The 26117-nt window shown below is 36.4% G+C and overlaps 1 protein-coding gene across 1 annotated transcript in view; it reads right to left on the reverse strand.

The window, feature by feature from the left end:
• Positions 1-1764: 1764 nt before the first annotated feature.
• Positions 1765-26117, reverse strand: part of PKP2 (plakophilin 2) — a 93094-nt gene continuing 68741 nt past the window's right edge. The window contains exons 7-13 of the mRNA XM_061125272.1: positions 25819-25936; positions 24802-24966; positions 23763-23936; positions 17282-17435; positions 13007-13196; positions 10271-10358; positions 1765-10140 (exon numbers count right to left, since the gene is read on the reverse strand). Of these exons, the coding sequence (XP_060981255.1) occupies positions 10072-10140; positions 10271-10358; positions 13007-13196; positions 17282-17435; positions 23763-23936; positions 24802-24966; positions 25819-25936 (958 nt within the window). The 3' untranslated portion in view covers positions 1765-10071. The remainder of the gene's footprint in view (positions 10141-10270; positions 10359-13006; positions 13197-17281; positions 17436-23762; positions 23937-24801; positions 24967-25818; positions 25937-26117) is intronic.

Raw genomic sequence — 26117 nt, forward strand, 5'->3', positions numbered from 1 at the left:
TTTTATTTTGGGGGGCTCCAAAATCACTGCAGATGGTGACTGCAGCCATGAAATTAAGACGCTTCCTCCTTGGAAGGAAATTTATGACCAACCCAGACAGCATATTAAAAAGCAGAGAAATTACTTTGTCAACAAAGGTCCATCTAGTCAAGGCTATGGCTTTTCCAGTAGTCATGTATGTATGTGAGAGTTGGACTGTGAAGAAAGCTGAGCACCGAAAAATTGATGCTTTTGGACTGTGGTGTTGGAGAAGACTCTTGCGAGTCCCTTGGACTGCAAGGAGATCCAACCAGTTCATCCTAAAGATCAGTCCTGGGTGTTCACTGGAAGGACTGACACTGAAGCTGAAACTCCAGTTCTTTGGCCATCTTGTGCAAAGAGCTGATTCATTTGAAAAGACCCTGATGCTGGGAGGGATTGGGGGCAGGAGGAGAAGGGGATGGCAGAGGATGAGATGGCTGGATGGCATTATCAACTTGATGGACATGAGTTTGAATGAACTCTGGGAGTTGGTGATGGACAGGGAGGCCTGGCGTGCTGTGATTCATGGGGTCACAAACAGTCGGACATGACTGAGTGACTGAACGGAACTGACTGAACTGAACTGAGTAGTTCTATTTTTAATGTCTTGAGGATCCTCAATTCTGTTTTATATATGAGCTGTATCAATTTACATTCCCATCGACAGTGTACAGTGTTCCCTTTTCTCCACATTCACAAAAGAAATTGTTATCGCTTATCTTTCTTTAGGTGATGGCCATTTTAACTGGAGAAGGGCATGGCAACCAACTCCAGTATTCTTACCTGGAGAATCCCATGGACAGAGAAGCCTGGTGGGCTACAGTCCATAGGTTGCACAGAATCAGACATGACTGAAGTGATTTAGCACTCACAGCCACTCTAACAATGAGGTGACATTGCATAGTGCTTTCTTATTTTTTCAGTTTTATTGAAATATAACTGACATACAGTATAAGTTAAGGTATACAGAATACTAATTTGATTTATGTATATCATGAAGTGATATTAAGTTTAGTGAACATCCATCATCTCATAGAGGTACAAAATAGAAAAAAAATTTTATTCTTGTGATGAGAACTAGGATTTATTCTTTTAGCAACTTTCATATATGACATTTGGCCATGTTAACTCTATATGTTATAAATTATAACCTTAGTACTTATTTTTCTTGTATCTGGAAGTTTGTACCTTTGACTGCCTTCATTCAATTCCCCTTTCTCCCACCCCTGCCTCTAGTAACCACAAATCTGATCTCTCTATGTTTGTTTTTGAAGTATAATTGACTTACAACATTATGTTAGTTCTTCAGTTCAGTTCAGTTCAGTTCACTCTCAGTCATGTCCAACTCTTTGCGACCCCATGAATTGCAGCACGCCAGGCCTCCCTGTCCATCACCAACTCCCAGAGTTTACTCAAACTCCTGTCCATCGAGTCAGTGATGTTAATTCTTAATACACAATATAATGATTCAGTATTTCTATACGTTTCAAAGTGATCACTGAAATAAGTCGTTACAGTGTCACTGAAGATATATAGTTATCGCCAATATTTCCCACACAGTGCATTTTATGCCCATGCCTTATTTCCTTTAAAACTAGAAGTCTGTACTTCTTATTTAAAAAATTATTATTATTTAAATAATAAAATTATATATTATAAAATAATTTATAATTATTTGCATTAATATCTATATATAATTTTATAATTATTTTATATTATAAATTATTTATAAATAAATATATTTAAATACAGGCTTCCCTAGTAGCTCAGAGGGTAAAGAATGTGCCTGCAATGCTGGAGACTTGGGTTTGATCCCTGGGTTGGGAAGATCCCTTGGAGGAGGGCATGGCAACCCACTCGTATATTCTTGCTTGGAGAATCCCCATGGTCAAAGGAGCCTGGTGGGCTACAGTCCATGGAGTCGCAGAGAGTCCAACATGACCGAGTGACTAAGCACACATATAAATATACATACAAGTTTCTCAGGAGACATGTAAGGTGGTCTGGTATTCCCAAATAAATAAATACTATACAGAACTAGAAAAGGTCAGTTTTCACTTCAGTCTTAAAGAAGGGCAATGAGAAAGAATATTCAAACTACTGCACAGTTGTGCTCATTTCACATGCTAGTAAGGTAATGCTCAAAATCCTTCAACTTAGGCTTCAACAGTACGTGAACTGAGAACTTCCATATGTACAAGATGGGTTTAGAAAAGGCAGAGGAACCAGAGATCAAACTGCCAACATTTGTTGGATCATACATGGAGAAAGCAAGGGAATTTCAGAAAAAATCTACTTCTGCTCATTGATTTTGCTAGAGTATGTGACTGTGTGGATCACAACAAATTGGAAAATTCTTCAAGAGATAGGAATACCAGACCATCTTATACATCTCCTGAGAAACCTGTATGCGAGTCAAGAAGCAACAGTTAGAACTGGACATGGAACAACAAACTGGTTCCAAATTAGGATATGAGAACAGCAAGGCTGTATACTGTCACCCTGCTTATTTAACTTCTATGCAGAGTACATCATGCGAAATCCTGGGCTGGATAAACCACAAGCTGGAATCAAAAGACTGCTGAGACAAACATTAACAACCTCTGACATGCAGATGATACCCCTCTAATGGGAGAAAGTGAAGAGGAACTTAAGAGCCTCTTGATGAGGATGAAAGAAGAGAGTGAAAAAGCTGGCTTAAAACTCAACATTCAAAAAACTATGATCATGGCATCTGGTCCCATCACTTCATGGCATGGATAAAAAGAAGGGGGAAAAGTAGAAGCAATGACAGATTTTATTGGGCTCCAAAATCACTTTGGATAGTGACTGCAGCCATGAAATTAAGTCGCTTGCTCCTTGGAAAGAAAGCTATGACAAACCTAGACAGTGTATTAAAAAGCAGAGACATCACTTTGCCATCAAAAATCCATATAGTCAAAGCTATGTTTTTTCCAGTAGTCCTGTAAGAATGTGAGAGCTGGACCATAAAGAAGGTTGAATGCTGAAGAACTGATGTCTTGGAATTGTGGTGCTGGAGAAGACTCTTGAGAGTTGCTTGGACTCCAAGGAGATCAAACCAGTCAATCCTCAAGGAAATCAACCCTGAATATTCATTGGAAGGACTGATGCTGAAGCTGAAGCTCCAATACTTTGGCCACCAGATGCAAACAGTCAACTCATTGGAAAAGACCCTGATGCTGAAGGCAGGAGAAGAGGGCGGCAGAGGATGGGATGTTCAGACGGTATCACTGACTCAATGGACATGAATTTCAGCAAACTCTGGGAGATCATGGAGGACAGAGGAGCCTGGTGTGCTACAGTCCATGGGGTTGCAAAGAGTTAGACACAACTTAGTAAATGAACAACAACAATCACTATGTTTTATTAAGTAGGAGCCAGACATTTGGAAACATCATGTTAGTTTATTTCCTCAACAATCTTATAATCAGTAAGTTTCAACTCCATTTTATCAATGAGGTAAAATTGACATTCAGAAAGTTAAAGTAACTCTCCAGAGTCACACAGTCATTGAGAAGTAAAGTCAGAATCCAAACCCAATTCTCTACTCAGCTAAACTAATGTCTCATTGAAGTAACTGGAGATTATCCAAACAGCTCATGCTCAAGCCAACTTTCTTCCAAGGTAATCTGCTCAATGAAGGTACAGCTTGTGTTCCATAATTAGTTAAAGGTGAGGAATGGCAGCTGTCAAGAAAAGTAAGGAATGAAAAAAGAGGCACAGTAGTTTCTGAAATGACTTTATTCCATCCCTGTAGTTTAATTGCGCATCATCTTCTTTTATTGTTCTCCTTGAAACCATGATTTTTGGTTTAACTGCAGCTCTTAGCTCACCTATCATTCTTTAACCATAAATTTTCCTGAACTTTGTCCTGAATACAATGAAACAGCCATAGTTGATAATCTGTAGCATTTGAAAGAACACTTATCTTGAAAGTCAGATGAAATCCGTTTGCTAAAATTGTTGAATTCTTTTTGAGCATCTCTACATAGGGCAGGCAATGTTGGTTGACTATTCTGCAGCCCTCTTTTTCCTTGCTCAATAAAACACTGATTTTTTTCAAGTAGTCACCATTCATGAGTCCTAGGGAAGGTAGCCCCTGCCTTTGGTGAAATATGATTGGTTTAATAAACGAATTGTAGTTTCATTTTTCTTACCATGAACTGAGTTAGGAATGGATGTGTGATCTAATACTGGACAGTATGAGTGATGTCTGATGGAAACGTCTGGGAAATTTTTCTTTTTAATTTAAAAAGAAGAATGCAAGAAAGGAATGCTTACTTTTCTGGCCTTTCAACATGGCTCTGTGAAGATGAGGTGTTTGGAATTGCTATAATCATTTTGTTAAAATGAAGAAATCAACCTAGAGACAAAATGTGATACAGTGACAATGATCCAGCAAGCAAATGGAAGAAGGAATCTGAGTTCTTGATGACTGCAATGAATCTCTAAATAACCAAATCTGAGCCTAAACCTGACATTTCTGTTTCTTAGGCAAAAAACATTTACTACCTAAACCATTTTGAGTTGAACTTTCTTGCTAACCGTAAAATGAAGCATTTTAAGTGATAAACTGAAACAGGAGAAACACCACCTGAGATGAGGAGTTGGGTCACTTTAGATATGAGCCACCAAAAGTGGGAATATGTTACTTTGCTATTAATACGTTCACACCTAATTCTTTAAAAAATCTGTTTTGATTATGGTATTAATACGTTCACACCTACCTCTTTTAAAAATCTGTTTTGAAAATACTACTAAAATAGATTACTTCTATCTTTTAAATTTACGACTGCAAAAATCTCCAATTTGAGCAAGGAGTAAAAGAAACAAGTTCCTGAGGAAAATAGTGTCAATTTTCAAAAATACTAGTTTTCATGCACTCTTATTATAGAGGCTGTCAATTCTGACTTCACCCATTTTGGCTAAAACAAAAGTATTTTCTTAGTAATTCTCTGCTTCTCACTCTAATCATTTCTTGTTTTATGAGAGATCTTTTCCAGAAGACCTGTATAGGTCTAGAGTGCCTTAACTCTCACTACACAGTTGATGACTCCTCATTTCCCAGGCGGATCAAAGGGCACTATAAACTGTGAAGGTGTCACAGTGAAGTCAGTTCCATCAAGAGCTGTGAGTGCTTCCTTAGAAAGGTACATCTCACTGGTCCACAGCTCTAGGAATAAGTGTTCAGTGTATGTATGTTGAAAGATACTCTAAATGAAAATGGAAATCCCTAACTTCTTTTAAACATAAGAAAACACCTTGCAATGGTTCAAAGAAAATCTGCAACAGTTTGGACTTCATTTTTATTCAAAATAAAAATGCCAGATGTATGTTAGCAGCTTACAAGCAAAATTCAGGCTTCTGAGAGAATTAATTGCCTCTTGAAGTGGGATTTTTGAAGGTCTGATCAGTCAAGATGAAGGAGTGTCTGTGGCTGCCTCAACCTGTTTCTCTGGACTTATGTATACCTCCTGAGTTGTCTTTCCATCCATAGATGCAGCACTCCAGGTGGGAATAAGACAAAATGTTCAGGAACTAATCCTAAATCTATTGAAATCACTGATTTTCAGGTTTTACTAAATCATGATTAGGCCTGGGTCCGATTTACCAGTAGTCCAGACTTTAGCTAGATGAACTGAGCTAGACTGTTGTGTTGTTTAGTGGCTAAGTCATGTCTGACTGTTTTGTGACCCTAGGGACTATAGTCTACCAGGCTCCTCTGTCCATGGGATTTCCCAGGCAAGAATATTGGAGTGGGTTGCCATTTCTTTCTCCAGGAGATTTTCCCTGCCCAAGGATTGAACCTGTGTCTCCTGCATTGCAGGTGGATTCTTTACCACTGAGCCACCAGGGAAGCCCGGGCTAGACTGTGAATAAGATAAATGCCTTTTCCCCTCTTGACTATGGCTCAGATCACTGATGTCACAGTGTTTACAGCAGAGACACAGCTTCAAGAATCATCTGGAAAAAAAAGGGGTTTATTGATTCAAAAAGATTGGCGACATGCAGCATACTCTATTCCTTCTTGGAGATTTCACAATGCATGCTGCATATTAGGGACTCTGAGAAATCTTATAATCTCGATCTTTTCAATCTTTGTGTAACTCAGCCATCTTCAAACTTATTAAATATAGGCTATTTCTTATCACATAACATGTATAAATACCCCCAAAGAACCTGTGTTCTGAAGAACAGACTTTGAGGAACACTTGTCTGGGCAATATTTATCTTCCTCATTCTACCTGGCCTTCTGAGGGATGAGTCAATAAGTGTCTATGTTTGTGTATAAAATGGTTGACTGGGGGGAAGATTGGGCTTTTATCTAAATCAACCTATCTGAAAAGAGAAATTCAAACAAATAGATTAAAAAAGGAAAACAAAGGCCCATCCAAACAGAAAACTCCAAATAATTTAGTCAGTGTTTATTGTGTAGATACTGTCAGGCATTAAGTGCTTTATAATTATGAAAACATTCAATCCTTAAAGCGATCCCATGAGGTAACTACCCCTATCATTCACATATAACAGAGAAGGAAAGCTGAGGCTCAGAGAGAGTAAGGACTTTACCCCAACTAAGCCTAACCCTTACCCTCCCAGCAAGTGGAGCAACTGCAATTTGAGTTCAAGCTGGCTGGTCCTAGAATAAGTCCTCTTAACTAGCCAAGAGACAAACCAAAAAGAGCCCCTCATTTCCCCAGAGTGAAGACAGAGTCTTGCATTCTTGGCTCCCAGGGAAACCCCAGAGAGAAGCCATCTCACCTGGATTCATATGGCCCCTTTGCATTTTCCAACTAAGACGCTTTGGAATGTAACCTAACCTTTCTCTGCTTCAGGTTATTTTCACATGTAAAATGTAAAAAGAAAAGAAAAAAGTATATACTTTATGAGGAGGTTGTGAGAAACGCTCAACATATGTCCATTCTTGTTCAGTCAAAGATAGTCATACAAGCCTCCCCCTAGTCTGTCCTCTACTCTGTCAGAGGAAGACCATGTCATCTTCTACACAGTGGTCTTTCAGATATTTAAAGATAGATAATGTGACACTCTTCTTCCAGGCTGAATATTGCTGTTTTTTAAACAACTGTCTTCCAGACTATGACTTTTAGAATGCTTCCCCCTTAACAAATTTTAAACAACTCCTATGCCAATATGTGGTATTTTGATTTTTCTCTCCTGAATAGACCATAAAAAAGTTTTCCTTTTACTCATAGTCCTTAAAGGGTTGAAGTTTATTTCTTAAGAGATGAAACTGTCAGTATTACTATAAATAAAACATTAAAGTAGAATTTTATTTTGAAAAGTTTGTTTCCTTTTTAATCTATTTTCATTCCTACAACAAATACTTTAAAATGTAAGTTACTGAATCTTAAGATGGGCCAGTTACAGGGTCATGTTGGGCATTAAGTGAATAAATGATTGCACATTTTTCTTCTCTGTCCTCCTAATAAGAACTGAATCTTTTCTGATACAAGAAGATATTCTAAAGAGGACTTGACCAGATGTTCTCTAAATTCGCTCCTAATCCTCAGATTTTGTGATTTGAAGCCTCTGCAATTTTGTTCAAAGTATATACATATTGAAGTCCTCACTCCATGCACTTTATTTAGAGGAAGTTTCATTTGTAACTATAGTATGTAAATTATATATACATGTTTTTATATATACATCTCCCCTCCACTTCCTTCTTTCTTCTAAAGAATTGCTCTTTTATACGGTGATTAGATTGGTTTTATGGTTTATCTACTCATGTTGCTTATTTTCCCATTTGACACATTAATTCCCTCTTTATCTTGTCAGATAACCCTTTGGTTACTTCCATCAAGTATAAACAATGTTTCCATTTAATAGAAATCCAGGGCAGCAACCTCCCCCATTCCAGAAAATCATGAAGAATTCTTGACAAAGCAGCAAGGCCTTTAGATCCCTTAGCAGAAATAAGTGCAGAGGTCCAACTCAGTCCCTTTGATGACATGGACACAGTCTCGGACACACAGAAAAGAAGAAAAGCTTTGTGTATGTATATAGCCCTGTGATCAAAGTGATATCCAGCTGCATACGGACCTCCCTTGGAAGTGTTCATAGACAGTAAAGTACTGAGGTTTTTGTAAACAAAGTAGGACCTGGGGATCAAACATAGTCTATCTTCTCATGGTCGCAGACCCACTCAATTTACTAAAATCTAACAATATCTAGATTTGTATGTCTCTCCATCTTTAGTCACTAGCTACTCCCATCTTTCTTATAGGAAGTGTTTCTTGGAAAAGAATTTAGGACTAATTAGGGGAGAAATAGAAGCAATTATATTTCTTATTACACTCTTAGCAATTAAAGTTGAACTTCATAAGTCAAATACTCAAACATCATGTCAATCATACCACAGATACCAAGATACACAAATAAGTCACATATACCCAGCTACCAAGGCAGGCAATGCTATTTTTGCCTCATTTTATGTTTAATATTATTGAAGGCTCTACTGTGCCTTAAAAGCACAGAAATTTCTAAAATATATATTAATTATCTGGAGGAATAAATATACTCCAAATGCTTACCATCAGAATTTTAGAAAAAGAGAGAAGATTTCTCTCTTCAGTGTTTTAAAAATTGGTATCTAAATAATTTCATTTTGAAGTAGTAACCTTAGTCTTCTTCACTGAGCTTTTGAAATGGAAAGAATTTAAGTTCCAAATATAATAAAGACTTAAGTACACATTCAAATTGAAAGTGGCAATTTATTTCCTATCACACTTTGGTGGCCAAAAGGAGCTGAAGGATTTTTTCCCTTCTTACTTTCTTGAAGTAAATATTGTCAGATTCTTTTAAAAAGAAAAATATAACAGAATTATGGTTAAGAAGACTAATTCTATCTGAATGGTATTAATCATAGTCCAGTTAAAATAACACTTAATATAGACTCCAATAGATGATGCTGTCAACGTTTAAATGCTAGCATTTCTCATATCATTTCTAGATGGCCTAGACAACATTTTTTTCCTCAACATAATTTCACTTTTCTTCTCTAGTGTTTTCTTGACTTAAAATAATGGCTTAAGGAAGATCACATGAGACTTAGTGGTTCTGTGCTATTTTTAAAATTTTAGGCAAAGTAGGCTGGTTGATAATTCATTAAAATGAGCTGGGTTTTCATGGCCCTGGCTGATCCAACAGATTGACAGATCTAGGTTCCTTCTGTAGCCAAACAGTAAAGTCCATTCTTCACCAGCTCATTGCAGTGGCTAATGTCCAGGAAACAGTATCGTGAATACTACTGTCAGGAGAAATTTGCATTTAATAGTGTTGTTATAGGTGAAGTGTTTCCTTGAGTAAAAATCTTATTTATTATTTAGAGGGAACACCAAATTTCAAACTGTAGAAAAGATTTTTAAAATTTTCTATGATCACTTCCTTTCAATTTCTTCTTCTTATAGTCATGCATGCTCTGTGATCTAAATTTCTTACATTTATTGAAAAGCCGAGAAAAAAATCCAAGAGGATAAAAACAAGCACAAAGTAAACAAACAGGCAGTGTTGCCATTATATTTTCTCCTGGACAACTCCAAAATACTTCTTGTTTCTGTTTCAGCACTGCAGAACAGTACACTCATGGCTCAACGGTGAAACAACACACATGTGAGTGACAAAACATGGAAATCAGAGAAGGAATATAAATGCAAGTCAAAATTTAAAATCCTAGTGATACAACAGCTTTCTTCCTTATTTACTTTGTTAATGTCCATTCCATATAAATTCATATTTTGATTCTAGGAGGTCATGCACTATTAGCCCTGATCAAAAAGACCACTATTTGTAGAGGGTAAAATTGAGCCTGTTGCCAGTATCTACTGGTGTCAAACTCACAAATGTCTTCTGGATTCAAGGACCATGGAAATAGAAAAGTGTAGAAACAGGATATGCTTTTTTGAGGTTTCTTAAGCTGGGAAGTAGAAAAATAGGTGTTTTCCTTTGGGGCTTTTTGTAACTGAGAATGAAGAGGTTCATATTTCTGAGAGCACTTTTTCACATTCCTCAGTCTTTCAGGGAGTGGTAGGCTTTGGTAGTCCTGCTGTTGACAAAATCTGTCTTCTTAAACTGAGCCTTTGGAATAAGCAAACAGAAATGTGAAAAGTAACAACATTTACACACAAGACAATGTAGGTTTCAGTAACTTATCACCAGGGTCAAATCAAGTGGGACATCATTCGCTGGCTCTTTTTAGCATTCTTACCTTCTTGTAGGCATTATGAAGCTCTGTGTGGGTCCACAGAGAATACAGGAGAACAGAAGCAGCTTTACTTGCTTTGCTGGAGGCGCAGCTGAAAATAAGAAAAGGACATTTCCCCTGATCAGTGAGAATGTGTGACGCTTCTGGATGCTACCCTTGGATGTTCTGTAAATCTTCTTTAATTGCTGTTGCTCAGGAGCCATCCATTACATCAGGCCACTCACCATGACAAGAGGTTAGGATGGAGAGCTTTAGGAGGCAGGAGCCATGTGGGCGCTTTTTTTTTTTTTTAGTCTTTTTAAACCACTAGCAAAGTGCTAACAAATAAATAGTTATAAAGCAAATTTGCAGACAGATACTTTACCATCTGAGCCACCAGGGAAGGCCCTCCTGATATTTATAAGGCATATATTCTTAAAAGTTTTATAAATCCTTGAATTTATAGAATAAAATTTATATTTGTATTTCTATTTTATATTTTTAGAAAATATTTGTCTATAATGCATATTTATAGAGCCAACCATTGAAAGTATGACTGAAAAATATGTATAACTCTTAGACTTAGTGACTCCATGAATGTAGGAGTTATGTATCTTTTTCAAATTAATAAATTCTTACTGGAGCATTTAAAATAGTTTAAAAATTTATGCTTTTTTGCATAGCAAATGGAAAATGTGTTCCTGTAATAAATCCGAGTCACCACTGATTTTGACACTGTCCTTCCTTTTTTTTGGCCACACTGCACAGCATGTGGGAATTCTAGTTCCCTGACCAGGGATCAAACTCATGCTCCCTGCATTGGAAGTGTGGAGTCTTAACCACTGGACAGCCAGGGATGTCCTCTTACTTTTTTTTGTTTTAACTTTATTATTATTATTATATGTTCTAGTTTTTGATGTTCTTTTAAATTCATCTCAATCTCAAACTTCTAGTTTCTGGCTAAAGATCACTACTTTCATAGATATTTTTCTCTTGAATTTTATCACTTGAAGTAGCACCTGACTGTATTCTCTTCTCTGAACAAATAAACAAAAGATTTTATTTTTCCTATCACAGGAATTTGTAAGTATGCAACCAAGAATAGAGAATGCAAAGCTGTATGAGGAAGCCCATACTGGGCTCATTCAATAGCTAGCTACCAGCATAATAAGGGAGGGTAAGTCAAATTAGCACTTCACAGATTCTTTAGTATCTCAGGGGCTTTTCAGAGTGACTTGCTAATAACTGAAGTATTAGGACATCCATGAAAGCTATGGAGCTCTAATATTTATTACTGAAAGTTCTTAAATTGCAAAGGTGTTACAAAGTCTGTTTGTAAGTTGATTGCTTGGCACTTGGAACTCATTTACTCAAAGAGGAAATGTAACTGATGATTGGTTATCAGGCTAGTCTATAAATTATGGGTTAGCTATACAACACTCTAGCAAGGAAGCAGACCCAATGGGAGGGTGTCCTTGTTGGTTTTTTTTCTGAGACAGAACAGGTGAGGATGAACTTACAAATGGATACTCAGTACAACAAAGAGGTAACAGAATAGCACACCCCATAATTGGCTAAGCTACAAGAAATTTCCAAAAGTGATGGTATATTCCCTTGTGCTTATTATGATGTCTGACTATTCATATAAAAAAAAAGTCATATACCGTCTATGGAGATTTGGTTAGAAGTTTGGATGACTATTTCCACAAAGGAAAGTCAAAGATGACTTTCCACAAAGGCAGAGGAACTGCTACATGGGAACAGGTAAATATTCCCTGCTTTTGGGAAACTGACATTCTAACTGTGCTCTTTTTAATCATGTGACTCTGAATGGAGTCCCCCTTCCCTGTGAACTTTGCAGAGGGATATCACAAAGCACAAGGGGCTGAACTGGGTGGAGCTGTGGGAGAAGGGATGTGATCATTCTAGGAAACCACAGATCCCTATGCTAGCCCCTGTGCAGCCAAGCACACATTTGTCTACGACAAGTCAATAGTCCATTTGCTTTGCAACTCATTATGAGTCTGGACTATAATAACATTGGTTTGCTTTTATGGTTACTTACAAAACTAATTTTATTTAACAAGTCAAACTATTCAGAATTGTATAAAGAGAAAAAATAATAATCTTCATACCTCCTTGTATTCCCACCACTGTAAATTAACTAACAGTAATAATTAGTTACATTCTTCTTCATCTTTTTTTAAAAAATGGAGAGTATTTAAAGACACAGAAACAAGGATGTGAGATGACTTACATGCATTAAACTTTCTACTTTCAAAAGAGAGTAAGAGGTGGAAGAGATGTGATAAAGAAAACTGAGGAGGCAAGAACTTCTTGTTATGTTGCCTCCTACTTCTCCTCCTGGGGTGACCCTGGTTTCACATAGTTAAGTGAGGATAAGGGCATTCCTTGTCCATAGGACTCCAATTTGCCTACATTCTTCTCTTCTTAAATCACAGCTATGGCTCTGGGAAACAATTCATTAGCTCAGTAAAATGCTGGAATGCATGACTCAGATAAGTTATGAAGTTTGACTATTTCTGGATATTTCAGTAGAGAATGAACAACTATTTGGCTTAGAGGATTCAGGTTTTTACTTAACTGATCACCAGGGACTGGGCCACATGATCTGGCCCAACTTTACAATCTTATTTTTTGGCCATGGTACTCAAAGACTGAATATTCACTACATTATTTATATATGGGATTGGTGGTGGGGAAAGGGGAGACATTGACAGGCAGTGCTAAAGGACTTACGTGTCACCTGCGCTTATGGTCATAATTTTCTGCAGGCCCCCAGTGTTTAGAAGATCTCGTGCATTCTGGTAACTATTTTGGATTATATTGTTCAATGTGTAGCAGGCAGAGGCTGTAGTTTCAATGAGAAGATCAGTACTTGGGACTGTGTCAGGAATTATGGAAACCAAATCAGGTAGAGTTTCTTTGGCTACAAATGAAAGAAAAAAGAACACCTGATTAAAAAGATTGTTCCTTAACCTTAGGATCTCAATAACATTTAAGAAGAAACATTTGGTTAACAAATATGAAAGGATGCAACTATTTTAATATTCAAATTACAAAAAAAAAATTTTTTAAAAAATACGATATTCTGTGCTCAGCACACTGGAACTCTTTCCAGAAAGCAATCTGACAGAAATGTCAAAAATTTTTTTTAAATATTCACATTTTTTGATTCAGTATTTTCACTTTTGAGAATTCATCCTGAAGATAACACTTTAAAAACTGAAAAAGCAGAGATCTTTATTATAGTGTTATATAAAATGAAAAATTTACAAAGTCTAAACATCCCAATAATATGACTATGATTAATTAAAACATGTCATCAAAGAATCTCATGCATCCCAAAACATATCTATGAAGCATGTATAATAACAAGAAAATATTTATTAATATTTCATGTGCAAATAACTGATATACTTAAAGGAAGACTCATACAGAAGAAACCTGAGAAGAAATACACTAAAATACTAATAGGACTTATTTTTCTACAATATTGATGGTGATCTCAAAATATTCTTTAAAAATTATCTGTACTGCCCAAAGTTTCCTTAATGTGAAAATAACAACATTATTTAAAAAAAGATAAACTATTTAAAATTTATTTTTTCACTACATATGTAAGATCCTGGTTACAGAGTTTTTGTTTAGCTTTTTCTATTGTAACAAGAGAGGTTTTCTTTTTTCTCCACCTCTACCTCCTTTGGACTCTCCTTGAAAGATAGCATGCTTCTATTGCTTTTGTTGTTGCTCACAGCTCTTTAATACAGTGCTGTGTTTATCATGGTTGTACAAATATTTCTGCCTAACTTCATTGTTTCTTCATTTGAATTTACACGGCACCTTGAACTGCACTTCTCTCTCTGATACATGCATGCATGCTCAGTCATATCTGACTCTTTGTGACCCCATGGACTGTAACTCAGCAGGCTCCTCTGTCCATAGAAATTTTCAGGAAAGAATACTGGTGCTGTGTGTGTTTAGTCACTTGTCGTATCTGATTCTTTGTGACCCACTGGACTTGTAGCCTGCCAGGTTCCTATGTCCATTGGATTTTTCAGGCAAGAACAATTATTGGAGTGGGTTGTCTCTTCCTACTCCAGAGGATCTTTCTTGCATCTCGTGCACTGGCAGGCAGGTTCTTTACCACTGTGCCACCTGGTAATCCCTCTCTCTAATACCAGACTGTAATTAGTTACATGCCTGTCTGAATCCTAAATGGAACTATGAGTTTCTTGAGGATAATTATTGTATTTATTTCTGGATTTCAACATCGATCACTATGCCTAAAAGAGAAACTCAATAAAAGGAAATGAACTGTATGTCTTCCTTTGATAATACCTGGAACTGATTGACAGGAAAAACATACCTTCTGCGCAAAGGCCTGGACACTTCCTTTTTCACTGTTGTCTAAGCATCACAGCGTAATGTTGGCTCTCAGAGCTGAGTCTCTGAAGCTACACTTTTAAAATTTTAGTCCTGTCTCTGCCACTTCATGGCTGTGTGGTCTGGGCAAGCTACTTAACCTCTTCTATGCTACATTTTCCCAATATGTAAAATGGGATAATAATAGTATTTACTTCACAGGACTGTTTTGAGGGATTAAATGAGTTACTATGTGTGAACTGTGTCACAGTTCCCTGCACACAGTAAGTTCTCCACAGGTGTGAGTTATTACCAGAAGGCTTCCTCCTTTTAGAAAGGTAAAACACAGAATGAAAAGCCTTGAGAACCTGAATTTTCCTTTTGCTGAATTTAGGTTGATGGCATGAAAACAAGTGTGAGACAATGACACCAGAAAATGTCTAATTGATCTCTCTGCAGGATGCAGCTATGGCTGGCTGAGACCAGGCTGCCCAGACTGAGACTGATCCCTGCTGAGAGAGTTTCAGTTCTCCTGCCTCTGTGTGACCAACAAGAACGTTCAATTCTACAGATCAATTTTATGGTTGAAACTTTGGCTTATGTTTGAGGAGGAGTGAGAATTAGAGAAATTAGAGTCTTTAACATTTTATATCTTGTTTTTCTTAGAAAAGTAATGTAACTGCTTACAATGACAAAGTTAAATATTACAGTATAGTAAAGGAGGGTCATTCTGTCTTTATACACACACACACATACCCTGTGGACCTGAGTAAATACATTCACTTTGAGATAGTTAAAATGAGATCTTCAACAGTGAAATATAACATTAAGGGCCCTATCATGATATTGGAGGGTTATAGCTCAATGTCATATTGTTGAGGGAGACTTTATTTAATGCTGGTGCTTTCACATACATTAGGTTATCTGATCCCTGGAAAAACACTGTTCATAGTGATTACTAATTTTACTCAGCTTAGGGCAGTTAAATGACTATCTAAAGTGACATGTGGCAAAGTAGCATTGGAAGACACAGATCAGTGTCTTCTGCATGAGACCTGTTATTCTGTCACCATGCTAAGTTGCCTATCTTCAAGCTTTTAAGAAAATATAATTTCAAGTTTATTTCTGTAAATCTAAGTAAAATGTGATGACTTCATTCCAAGTCAACACATGGAAAGTTTTACTTGGCCTACAAATCTCAAGAAAAACAAAAAGCTTATGTTTCAAACTGATTTTCGTTTCTTCCTGGCTATTAATACTCTAAATCAAGACAGGTTGTTTTACTCAAATTACATATTTGACATAATGCCAATATGGAATTCAAAAATTGCATTTATCTTACTGAAGCCTCTTCTCATGATTGTCCATAAAACCTGGAGAGGTTTATCAGTGAAATCACCTTAACATAACTTGTGGGGCTACAGCTCTATTATCCCAACAGCTGGAGGACGGTGGAACCTGAGACAATAGCATTTCTGCCCTGAAGGCACAGGCTCAGTGTGTAGAGCACAGTTCTTCTCATCAGCTGTGTTCTAAAGATGGAGTCAATATTTCATTTGAGAGAAAAAAAAAAATCAAAGGATAATACACCTGATTGAAGTACAGCACAAAAGTCCATAAAAGACAATGAGGAGAACACTTTCATAATTTTGAGATACTGCCTTTGGCAAAGTTTCTTTCAGATTTCACTGAAAAATTTCCAGGCTCTCTACATTTATAATGGACACAAAACCATTGTATGAGACCTCCTGTTCAACGTTGTGCTGTTGGTTGTCTTTGAAAATGACATTATTAAAACACAACCACACTGTGTGAGTTTGTATGTAGATTCCAAAGTAATCTAATTCATTAAAAACAAACTAACAAACAACTATACTGGAATTTCTGAAAAATTGAATTTTAAGTAGTCTGAAATGACTAATTTATGGAACATTAGGAAGCATGATTAATTTTAGCATTATCATCTCCTATCATTTTACAGCTTTTGACTTAATTCACAAACATTTACATAGTCAGATATAAAGAAAATGAATAAAAAATTGTTATTTGAAAGGGTAACATGTTATTATTTTTGTCAGTAATACGGGCTTACAAAAAAGGGAGCAAATGTGTTTTATCGTATTTATTCTAATACCTATGCCAAATCTGCTATATTCAATGACTCATTCTTTCTGTGATTATCTGTCCATCCATTTTTTCTAGTATAACAATGACCAAGCTTCTTAAGTGAACAATCACTGTGTGTGTGTGTTTATTTAATATTTTAGAAGGATGGTGCTTAAGCAGATTACATAGAACATTCTGAAAGACATGCTTTAAAAAAGACTTCATCGGATGGCATAGCTGAGGGCCAAGAAATATTATATATATTACCTATCTTGTTCATTATTAGTATGGTTTAAAATTTTTCTTCAGTAGTAATTGGAACAAAAATGAAGTTGGATACTAAGAAAAATCCTATTTGAGACCAGTGTGAAAGTCTACTCTTAATGTCTAGGTACACAAAACCCAGTTCTATTGATCACATTTTGCTTTTTATTCACACTTTCAACTCATCATTGTAAAAAGAATGGGATAAGGACAATGTTTTTGTTTTAGTGCATTTGTATTTTCAATACAGACACATTACATCTAGAGATTTATACTCACCAATTTCATTCTGTAGAGAAAGATTCCGAGACAAATTCCTCAGCAGAGAGACGGCAGTCTTTTTCACACTTGGATCACCAATATGCAGCATCTTTCGTGTGTGCTGAAGGCCATTTTCCTTCTGGACAACTGTCTGAGCTACTGATGTTGGCATCTGTTTTGTGAGACATGTCCTATAAATACTACGATATTTCATTTTGGGGTAAAATTTCTAAGTTTCTGTAGATTACTAGAGATTGTAATATATAAGATGTTTATATAATATAAGATGTAAATATGTTTAAAAAGCTAGCTTCAAATTCTTATTAAGTTTTCAACTACTGGATAAAGACAGTTTATTCAGTATTTTAAAATAAAAATATTGGATTTGGTTAGCTACAATGTTTTTTGCATCAGTTTAGCTGAGATGGTAAAGAGTCTGCCTACAATGCGGGAGACCTGGGTTTGATCCCTGGGTCGGGAAGATCCCCTGGAGTAGGAAATAGCAACCCACTCCAGTATTCATGCCTGGAAAATCCCATGGACCGAGGAGCCTGGTGGGCTACAGTCCATGGGGTCACAAAGAGTTGGACACGACTGAGCGACTTCACTTCACTTTACTTCATAAATAAGATGGGTCTGTTTTTCCCTTTCCTTTCTTTTTCATCATATTCTGCTTTTTACTCACATTTTCAGTTCATTGTTGTGAAAAGAATGTTTTAGGATAAAATTTATACTAATGTCATAAAATTTATTGTTTTTTTCCTTTTTCTATTTTCTTAAACTATGTGTGTAATACAAAAATACTCTCAACTTTGTGGCTCTGGTAGAACTTAGCTATAAACCAACTGAGCTGAGAAAAATCTTATAGGGAGATGTCTTTGATTACTATTTAAATGTATTTATTGGCTGTTGGCTTATTCATATTTTCTGTTTCTTTAGTTTAAACTTTGGCATTTTATATATTTTAATAAACTTATTCATTTCTAAAAAGCCAGTTTATTCTGAAAGATATATTGGACTTTAAAAGAAAGGAGTGTATGGCTAGTCAGATTACCTGTAACTCTATGCTCTGTATGGGAAGCTGCATGTCCAAGTTTCTTGTTTCAGGTCTAAGTCCACCAGAAGCAAATCTTACTTGGAATCAGGTTGGTCACCTACTTTCACAGGTCTGAGTACCAAGTAGGCCCTACCTGGCATCAGCAAACCCCCAACAATACTGGGGCCTTAACTTCTGTCTGCAACTTTATGTATTTTTATTTGAAGCTAATATTAGGTCACTGTGCCAAAAATCCATACATTCTTAACCATTCTTGAGGGTGTCTATCTCCTGTTTATCTTACCTAACACTGCTTGCTTTCCCTACCTCCTGCAGACTGTTCTCCTTATATCCTCCACTTATACCTTCCAGAGAAGGAGTTAATATAGAAGTAGGATTGGTTTCAGGGAGGGAACAGGAGGTCCTTAAAATTATTTTTGTGTTTATAATAATCTTTCTCAAGGAAAGAATCTATCATTTTTATTAGATACTCAAAATATCCATGAGTATCTCATGGAAGTTTAATAACCACTATTTTGCAATGTTTATTCCAAAGTTATGCTTTGTCTTTCACTAATTTGCAGAACATTCCATTAGATTCTTTTCTCTCCTCTGAGAAAAATCCTTCCTCTGTAGGATTCTATAAAACTCCTCCTCCTTGAACATGGAGGTATTCATCTCTCTTTCCAATGGTCCATCTAAGTAATTACATCTTTCCTCATATGCAAAAGCTCTGCTCTTCTGAGTCACTGCCGTTGAGCTCTATCACTTTCATAGCATTTTCTTTGTCATCTCAAGGTCTAGTATATAAAAATGATTATGGAAACATGAATTCTGATTCATTGAAGGAAATGGGAGAGGCTGACATGGAATGGCCTTTAGAATTTGCTCATTAAGGAAAATAAGCAATGAGATTTACCAAATAGAGATTTCAAATTCCAGTTTTAGGGAATTTGTGAAAATGACTGCTATAACTATTTACACATAGCAATTCTAGTTCATATCGTCCTGATTACTAACGAGGCTGAGCATCTTTACAGATGTTTAATGGCCATTTCTAGATTATGTTTTGTGAAATGCCTGTTTAAATCTCTTGTCCATTTTCAATTTGGTTGTCTATCCTTTCATTGTTAAATTGATGAGTTTTTTTTTTTTTAATATTTCCTAGATACCAACCTTTGTTACTTATACATGTTATCAAAATCTTTTCCTCTTCTGTGCTTTGCCTTTTTACTGTCTTTTGCTAGCATCAGTTCAGTTCAGTCAGTCAGTCACGTCCGACTCTTTCTGACAGCATGGACTGCAGCACACAGGCCTCCCTGTCCATCACCAACTCCCAGAGTTTACCCAAACTATTGTCCATTGAGTCAGTGATGCCATCCAACCATCTCATCCTCTGTTGTCCCCTTCTCCTCCTGCCTTCAATCTTTCCCAGCATCACGGTCTTTACCAATGAATCAGTTCTTCACATCAGGTGGCCAAAGTATTGGAGTTTCAGCTTCAACATCAGTCCTTCCAATGAATATTCAGGACTGATTTCCATTAGGATGAACTGGTTGGATCTCCTTGCAGTCCAAGGGACTCTCAAGAGTCTTCTCCAACACCACAGTTCAAAACCATCAATTCTTCAGTGCTCAGCTTTCTTTATAATCTAACTCCCACATCCATACATGACTACTGGAAAAATCATAGCTTTGAATGTACGGACTTTTGTCAGTAAAGTGATGTTTCTGCTTTTTAATATGCTGTCTAGGTTGGTCATAGCTTTTCTTCCAAAGACCAAGCGTCTTTTAATTTCATGGCTGCAGTCACCATCTGCAGTGATTTCGGAGCCCCCAAAAATAAAGTCTGTCACTGTTTCCACTGTTTCCCCATCTATTTGCCATGAAGTGATGGGACCAGATGCCATGATCTTGGTTTTCTGAATGCTGAGTTTTAAGCCAACTTTTTCATTCTCCTCTTGCACGTTCATCAAGAGGCTCTTTAGTTCTTCTTCGCTTTCTGCCATAAGGGTGGTGTCATCTGCATATCTGAAGTTATTGATATTTCTCCTGGCAATCTTGATTCCAGCTTGTGCTTGTTTGCTAGCATAAGCTATTAATTTTTATGTAATCAATTCATGAAACTTTTATGTGCTTTTTATGTCTACTGTTAAGAAATCTTTCCCTATTTCAGGTCATGAAGATATTCTATGTTAACATTTAGAATCTCTATTGTTTTATCTTCCACATTTAAATCGCACTGCTGTTGGAACTAATATGTGGGTAAGGTGTGATATAAGAAATGTTTTTTTTTCAGTGGGTATCAAATTAAGTGCCTTTAGTGTTTTAGAAACTTGAAAACTGCTTATTTCAATGGATTTTAACTTGTACAATGTATTTTTTAATTTTACTTGTATACAACATAATGAGTTGATACATGTATTGATATACATTTGTGAAATAATTACCACAATAGGTTTAGATAACACCCATCATCACACATAGTCACAATTTTTTTCCTTCTGTGATGAGAACTGATACAGTTACTGTTAACTATAGTCACCATGCTGTACACTACACCCCCAGAAGTTATTTATATTAAACTTTATACTTCACATTATATTTAGAGAATTTTCTAAAGGGGCAAATTTTATCATCCCATCCCCTTTCCTTATATTTTTTGTGTTTTTTGTGTCATTTAAAGATAATGGCCATTATACTTGAGCTAATAAAGTTTACATTAAGGTATTCTTACTGACAAGAAATTACTGTCATATTTTATATAAAAATTCCATACTCTATCTTTTAGAAGCTATTCAGTCCAGTTCAGGTTCTTTGCCATCTAAGACACATGGCCATCAATTTTCAGTGATGTCTCTGTTATGAACACAGGTAGATGGACGGAGTATTTTCTAGAACTATGTTTAATGGCCAGTTTTTCATGTTTTTCTATTCAGTGATTCCTCTTATAAATTACAAAGCCAAGTATTCTTTTTATCACATATCTAACACAGAAAATCAGGGAATGCAATAATTAGAAAAGAAATACATATAAGTCAAAACTTTAATAAAAAGTATCTCACAACTTAAAAGAATAAAGAGTCCTCTTATCACTGAATAAATATCAAGAATAAAGAGTCTTTATCAAGAATAAAGAGTCCTCTATCATTATCATAGCAGCAGTCCCATGCTGCTAATAATTTTCTCCTATAAATCTCTATTTAAGTTCAACTCCAACAGCTTTGGGTATGGATTAATACCAGTTTAGTACAGATCTCCTTTCAGGGGACTGGACTGGTCTAAGGTTAGGTATGATTTTAAATGCCTTCACATAATTAGAACAGTTGTGAAGATATCTCCATTTCCTAGATTCCTTTTGGACTCAGAACTCTCCTGGTATCTTAGATTTCTGTCTATTTATTTATTTATTTTATCCCAGCTAGATTATTACCAAACACAGAGATTTTGTCTTATTCATCACTATATGCTTAGCACTAATCTAGTACATTTTAGTGCTCAAGTACTGTTTAATAAGTGAATAGAGGAATTAGAATCTAGGTAGAAAACTACATATTCAGAATTGAAGTGGCATATTCCTGTATATTAGGTGGCAAATATTCTTGTTTTGATAGGAATATGGAAACACTTCTGAATGGTTTTGATCCAACATAGATTTTGGAATGGAAGAGGCTAAAATCCAAATTAAAGGGTTAGCTCATATTGAACCACCCTCAGAGCATAGTGAGCTTAAATCATAAATACAAGCAATTTAATTTCTGATCTCTTCTATTAAGTTGACTGGTTGTTAGTTAATAAGAGCCTCTGTAGTTTGGGAAAATGAAAGAAGTGGTTTTGGGAAACCAAGCATGGGGAAGTGGGAAGATAAGATGATAAACTATGTCTCTCTGTCTGTCAGGGCTCCCTGGCCACTCCCCATTTTCTTCTTGTGCACAAGTATGTTTTAAAGAATTTCAAAGAGATTAAAGTTTGGTTGTATTCTTAACCACAGTGCTAAAATTAGAGAAATACTAGCTTCAGTATTTCACAATTTTATTCGAAGCTGAACAAGCTTTTGTATAAACACAATAAAAGGAGGAACATGGCTTCTCAAGTAAAGAACAAATAATATTTTTGTTATCTACAAGAGTGCTTTCCTCTCTGATGATGGATAATTAGGCTGGCCTTATAATGAACTATTGGAAGAGAGATTAATCATTTTATGATCAAGGCAAAGAACACAAGCTTAGTTCAAATAATTAAATATTTATAGAATTCCTTACTATGTTGCAAAATACATGGAAGAAGGAAGAAGTTTTTACTCTTTTTTAAAATAATTTTTTAAGACTTCCCTGGTGGTTCATTGATTAAGACTCTGCACTTCCAATGCAGAGGGTGCAGGTTTGATCTCTGGTTGGGGAACTAGGATCCCACATGCATGTGGGGTGGCCAGAGAATAAAAAAATAAATAAAATTTTATTGGAGTATAGTTGATTTACAGTGCTGTGTTACTTTCTGCTATACAGCAAAGTGATTCAGGTATACATACATATATATACACATTCCTTTTCATATTCTTTTCCATTATGGCTTATCACAGGACCTTGTAAGTTTTTACTCTTTTTAATATTTTGATTTTGCTGGTATAAAGTAAAGTAAGTTCATCTGAGATGAGGCGTAGCTCTTCATTTTGTAGTTGACTTTCCGGGACACAAAAGCACAGCCGTCCTTTCCAACTGCAGTGGACATATGTTGTCTCTGCCTTCTGGCAGTCACTCTTTTGTCAACAACACTGACTTTCCATCAGAGAGTCACTCTACATGGTACAAGTGGCAGTGACCCTTGCTCACTCAACCACATGCCCCTGAAATTCACATGTGAGCACACAACTCAGACTTGACCAGTTAGAACATCACAGACTCCTAGCCACAAAAACTGATTTGCAAATGGCTAAGTTCTTAGAGCTATTGGGAAAATAGTAGCAGTTTCTTTTCTTGTGGAGACACTGGGCTGGATGATAAGTAAGCCTGAAATCACCAGTGGCTATCTTTGCTGTAATATGAAGAAAGCCTTTGAGAAAGAAACCAACAGAAGAAAGAAAACAAAGGCCAGAGATAGAGAATCACAATTACAATCCTGGGGCACCTACATCCCACCACGATAGAAGGAAAACCCATCCTGGACTTTCAGTGATATGAGTCAAGAAATTCCTTTCTTTTGCCTAAGCCAGTTTAGGTAGGATTTTGAGACTTCTAGCTGAAAGAGCTCTGACTAACACTGATAAACACTGAGTCTTTCACTTACAGTTTGACTTGGCTCTGCAGAAGCTGAGGCTGAAAGTCCTGGAAAGCCAAACTCTCTGGCAATTCCTGAGAACTTTCTTGACTAAAGCAAGAAAACTGATGGTTTTACTTCACTATCATTTCTGAACTTAATGTAGGTGTCTCTATAATGTCATTATTTTTAAAAGTAGCATGATACTCACTGGTCCACTTCCTGCTGTGAGATTCTGGAGAGCTCCCAAAGATGCTTCTTGAGTATAGTTTCGGACACTCTTGGCGATCAAGGACAAATACATTCGTATCACAATGGAGTGCCACAGCCACTCCACGCCCTTGGGGTTGCTCTTTTCCTCTGGCATTGGCATGTCCTGGTATTGCTAACACACACACAATGGAATCCAAAATTAAAGACTTCAAGTGATTTCTACAATTCCATACCCAAACCAAGAGACCAGAAGTATTGTCTTATCTAGAGAGACTAGTAGTAAGACCTTAAACATTAAAAAGGCACACATGTATGATTTACAATCACTTAACTTTTAGCCCATGATGATTATTTCTCCCTCACCATGAGAGAGAATACAGAGAATTAAGCAAAGACTGTTCTAGAATATTTTTCAGGCTGCTGATAAGCTAAAAGCTAAATTAGTCACAACTGCTTTGAAGATACGAAAAACAGGCCTCTTTTCACAGAGTCTTGTGAAGTTGTCCAGGATAGCAGGAGGATTCTAAATTTACCAAGTATTCTCCAAGTTCATCAACACTGTGGTAGGAGTAGGAGAGATCACATTCCCTCAATTTTCATAAAATGCCAGTCTGGAAGGTATCCTTCCTATGCGGTTTGCTTTTAGGATGTCTTGTTTGTTTTCTAGAACATTTAAAGCTGAATGTCTGGGCTTCTTTTAATGTTAAGACAATGCTATACCACTGGCCACATGGTATTAAGTTTACTTCCTAAACTGCGGGGCATAGAATAGTATGGTTTGATGGCTAACAACATAAATCTGGGGCCAGATTGCCTGGGATGGAATTCTATCTCCACCACTAATTCGCTGAGTTATTTCGGGAAAATCAATTAACTTTTCTGTATCTCTGTTTCCTCATCAGTAAAGGAAAATATTAATAATACACACCTCATAGGATTGATACAAAGATTAAAGGAACTTAAAATAGAGCCTGACATATACTAAGTACTTAGAAATACACATGCACACTTATTCTTTCAAAGACTTCCCAGTATACCTCTTTTACTTTTCTGCTTCGACTGCCAAAACACCCAATACTTTTGTTGTTGTCAGCCTGGATATTCCGGTTTTGAATATAAATACTCTGAGAGTATCTCTCTGGGAGCTCTGCCTCCAGCTGGTAGGAGAGGTTATGAAGAATGCACACACAGTTCTCTGTGGCCTGAGAAATAGGACATGAATATTGATTATATATATGTATATATAGGTAACTTCACAGGTATCATATCACAGAACTTTTGAGGCTTTAGATCTTACAAGGTTAACTGGATGCAACAGGGTGTGCCTGGACTAGGGGGTGCCTGGGGGAGTGACTAAGTATGGCTAGAAAGGCTAGGGTTAAATCATAAATGGTCATGAGCACAATGCTAAGAAGTAGAGGCTGAATTTTTTAAAGCATTGGTTTTTACAGTGTTCAGAATGATTTTATATTTTAGGTACATTGCTTACCAGCCATGTGGAGTTGGAAAACAGGAGGAGATATTGCTTATGGGGACCAATCAGGAGTTGACTACAATAGTCAGTATGAAAGATGCACAAATTAGGGTACAGTAGCAGCATTAAAGAGGAGTGGTTAAACTAAAGAGCATTTCAGAAGTAGAATGCACATGATTTGTTGTCCAGTGGATGTGGGATGTGACGGAAGAGAGGAAGTCCTAGATTACTTAGATTTCTATTTTCATTTGGTAGATGGTAATAACTATTAAGAAGGATTATACAGAGGAGCAAGTTTGGGGATGAAGGAAGAGATGAATTTCATTGCTGAAAATGTAGCATCTAAGCTCCTTTCAAATATCTAGAGGTGTTATACAGTTTGAAATTTGGGTCTGGAAAGTAGAAAGAAAAACCGGACTACATAGATTTTAAAATTTATGAGCATGTATGGGAAATCTTAAGCTCAACAAATGAGTTAATGAATAAAGCCAAACCCTAGCGGCTACTTCAAGAATACTCTGAAGTCTTAGTAAGACAAAATAAGTAATTTAATATGAGAGATATCTAACTCTTAAATCACCTTGTCATCTGGCTGGTAATCCGCAATGGTGCCTCTGACATAATGGACCAGTGAGTCAATCAGTCCATCACACCTCCTCATCACTTTTCTCCCTTCAGGGCCAGCTGAACTCATGTTTCTATCAGGAAAAACAAACAGTCATAAGATTTAGGCTTAGGCTGTGTATCTAATAGGTTTTTGTTTCAAAGCTTTACTTTTGTTTCAAAGTTTTTCCCAAGGGTTTGGAAAACTGGAAAATGTGTCAAAGTATGACAGACTTGTCCTAGACTCAATAAATCACCAATTGCCTACAGTCATCA

Source organism: Dama dama, chromosome 22, assembly GCF_033118175.1.
Source record: "Dama dama isolate Ldn47 chromosome 22, ASM3311817v1, whole genome shotgun sequence".
NCBI lineage: Eukaryota > Metazoa > Chordata > Mammalia > Artiodactyla > Cervidae > Dama > Dama dama.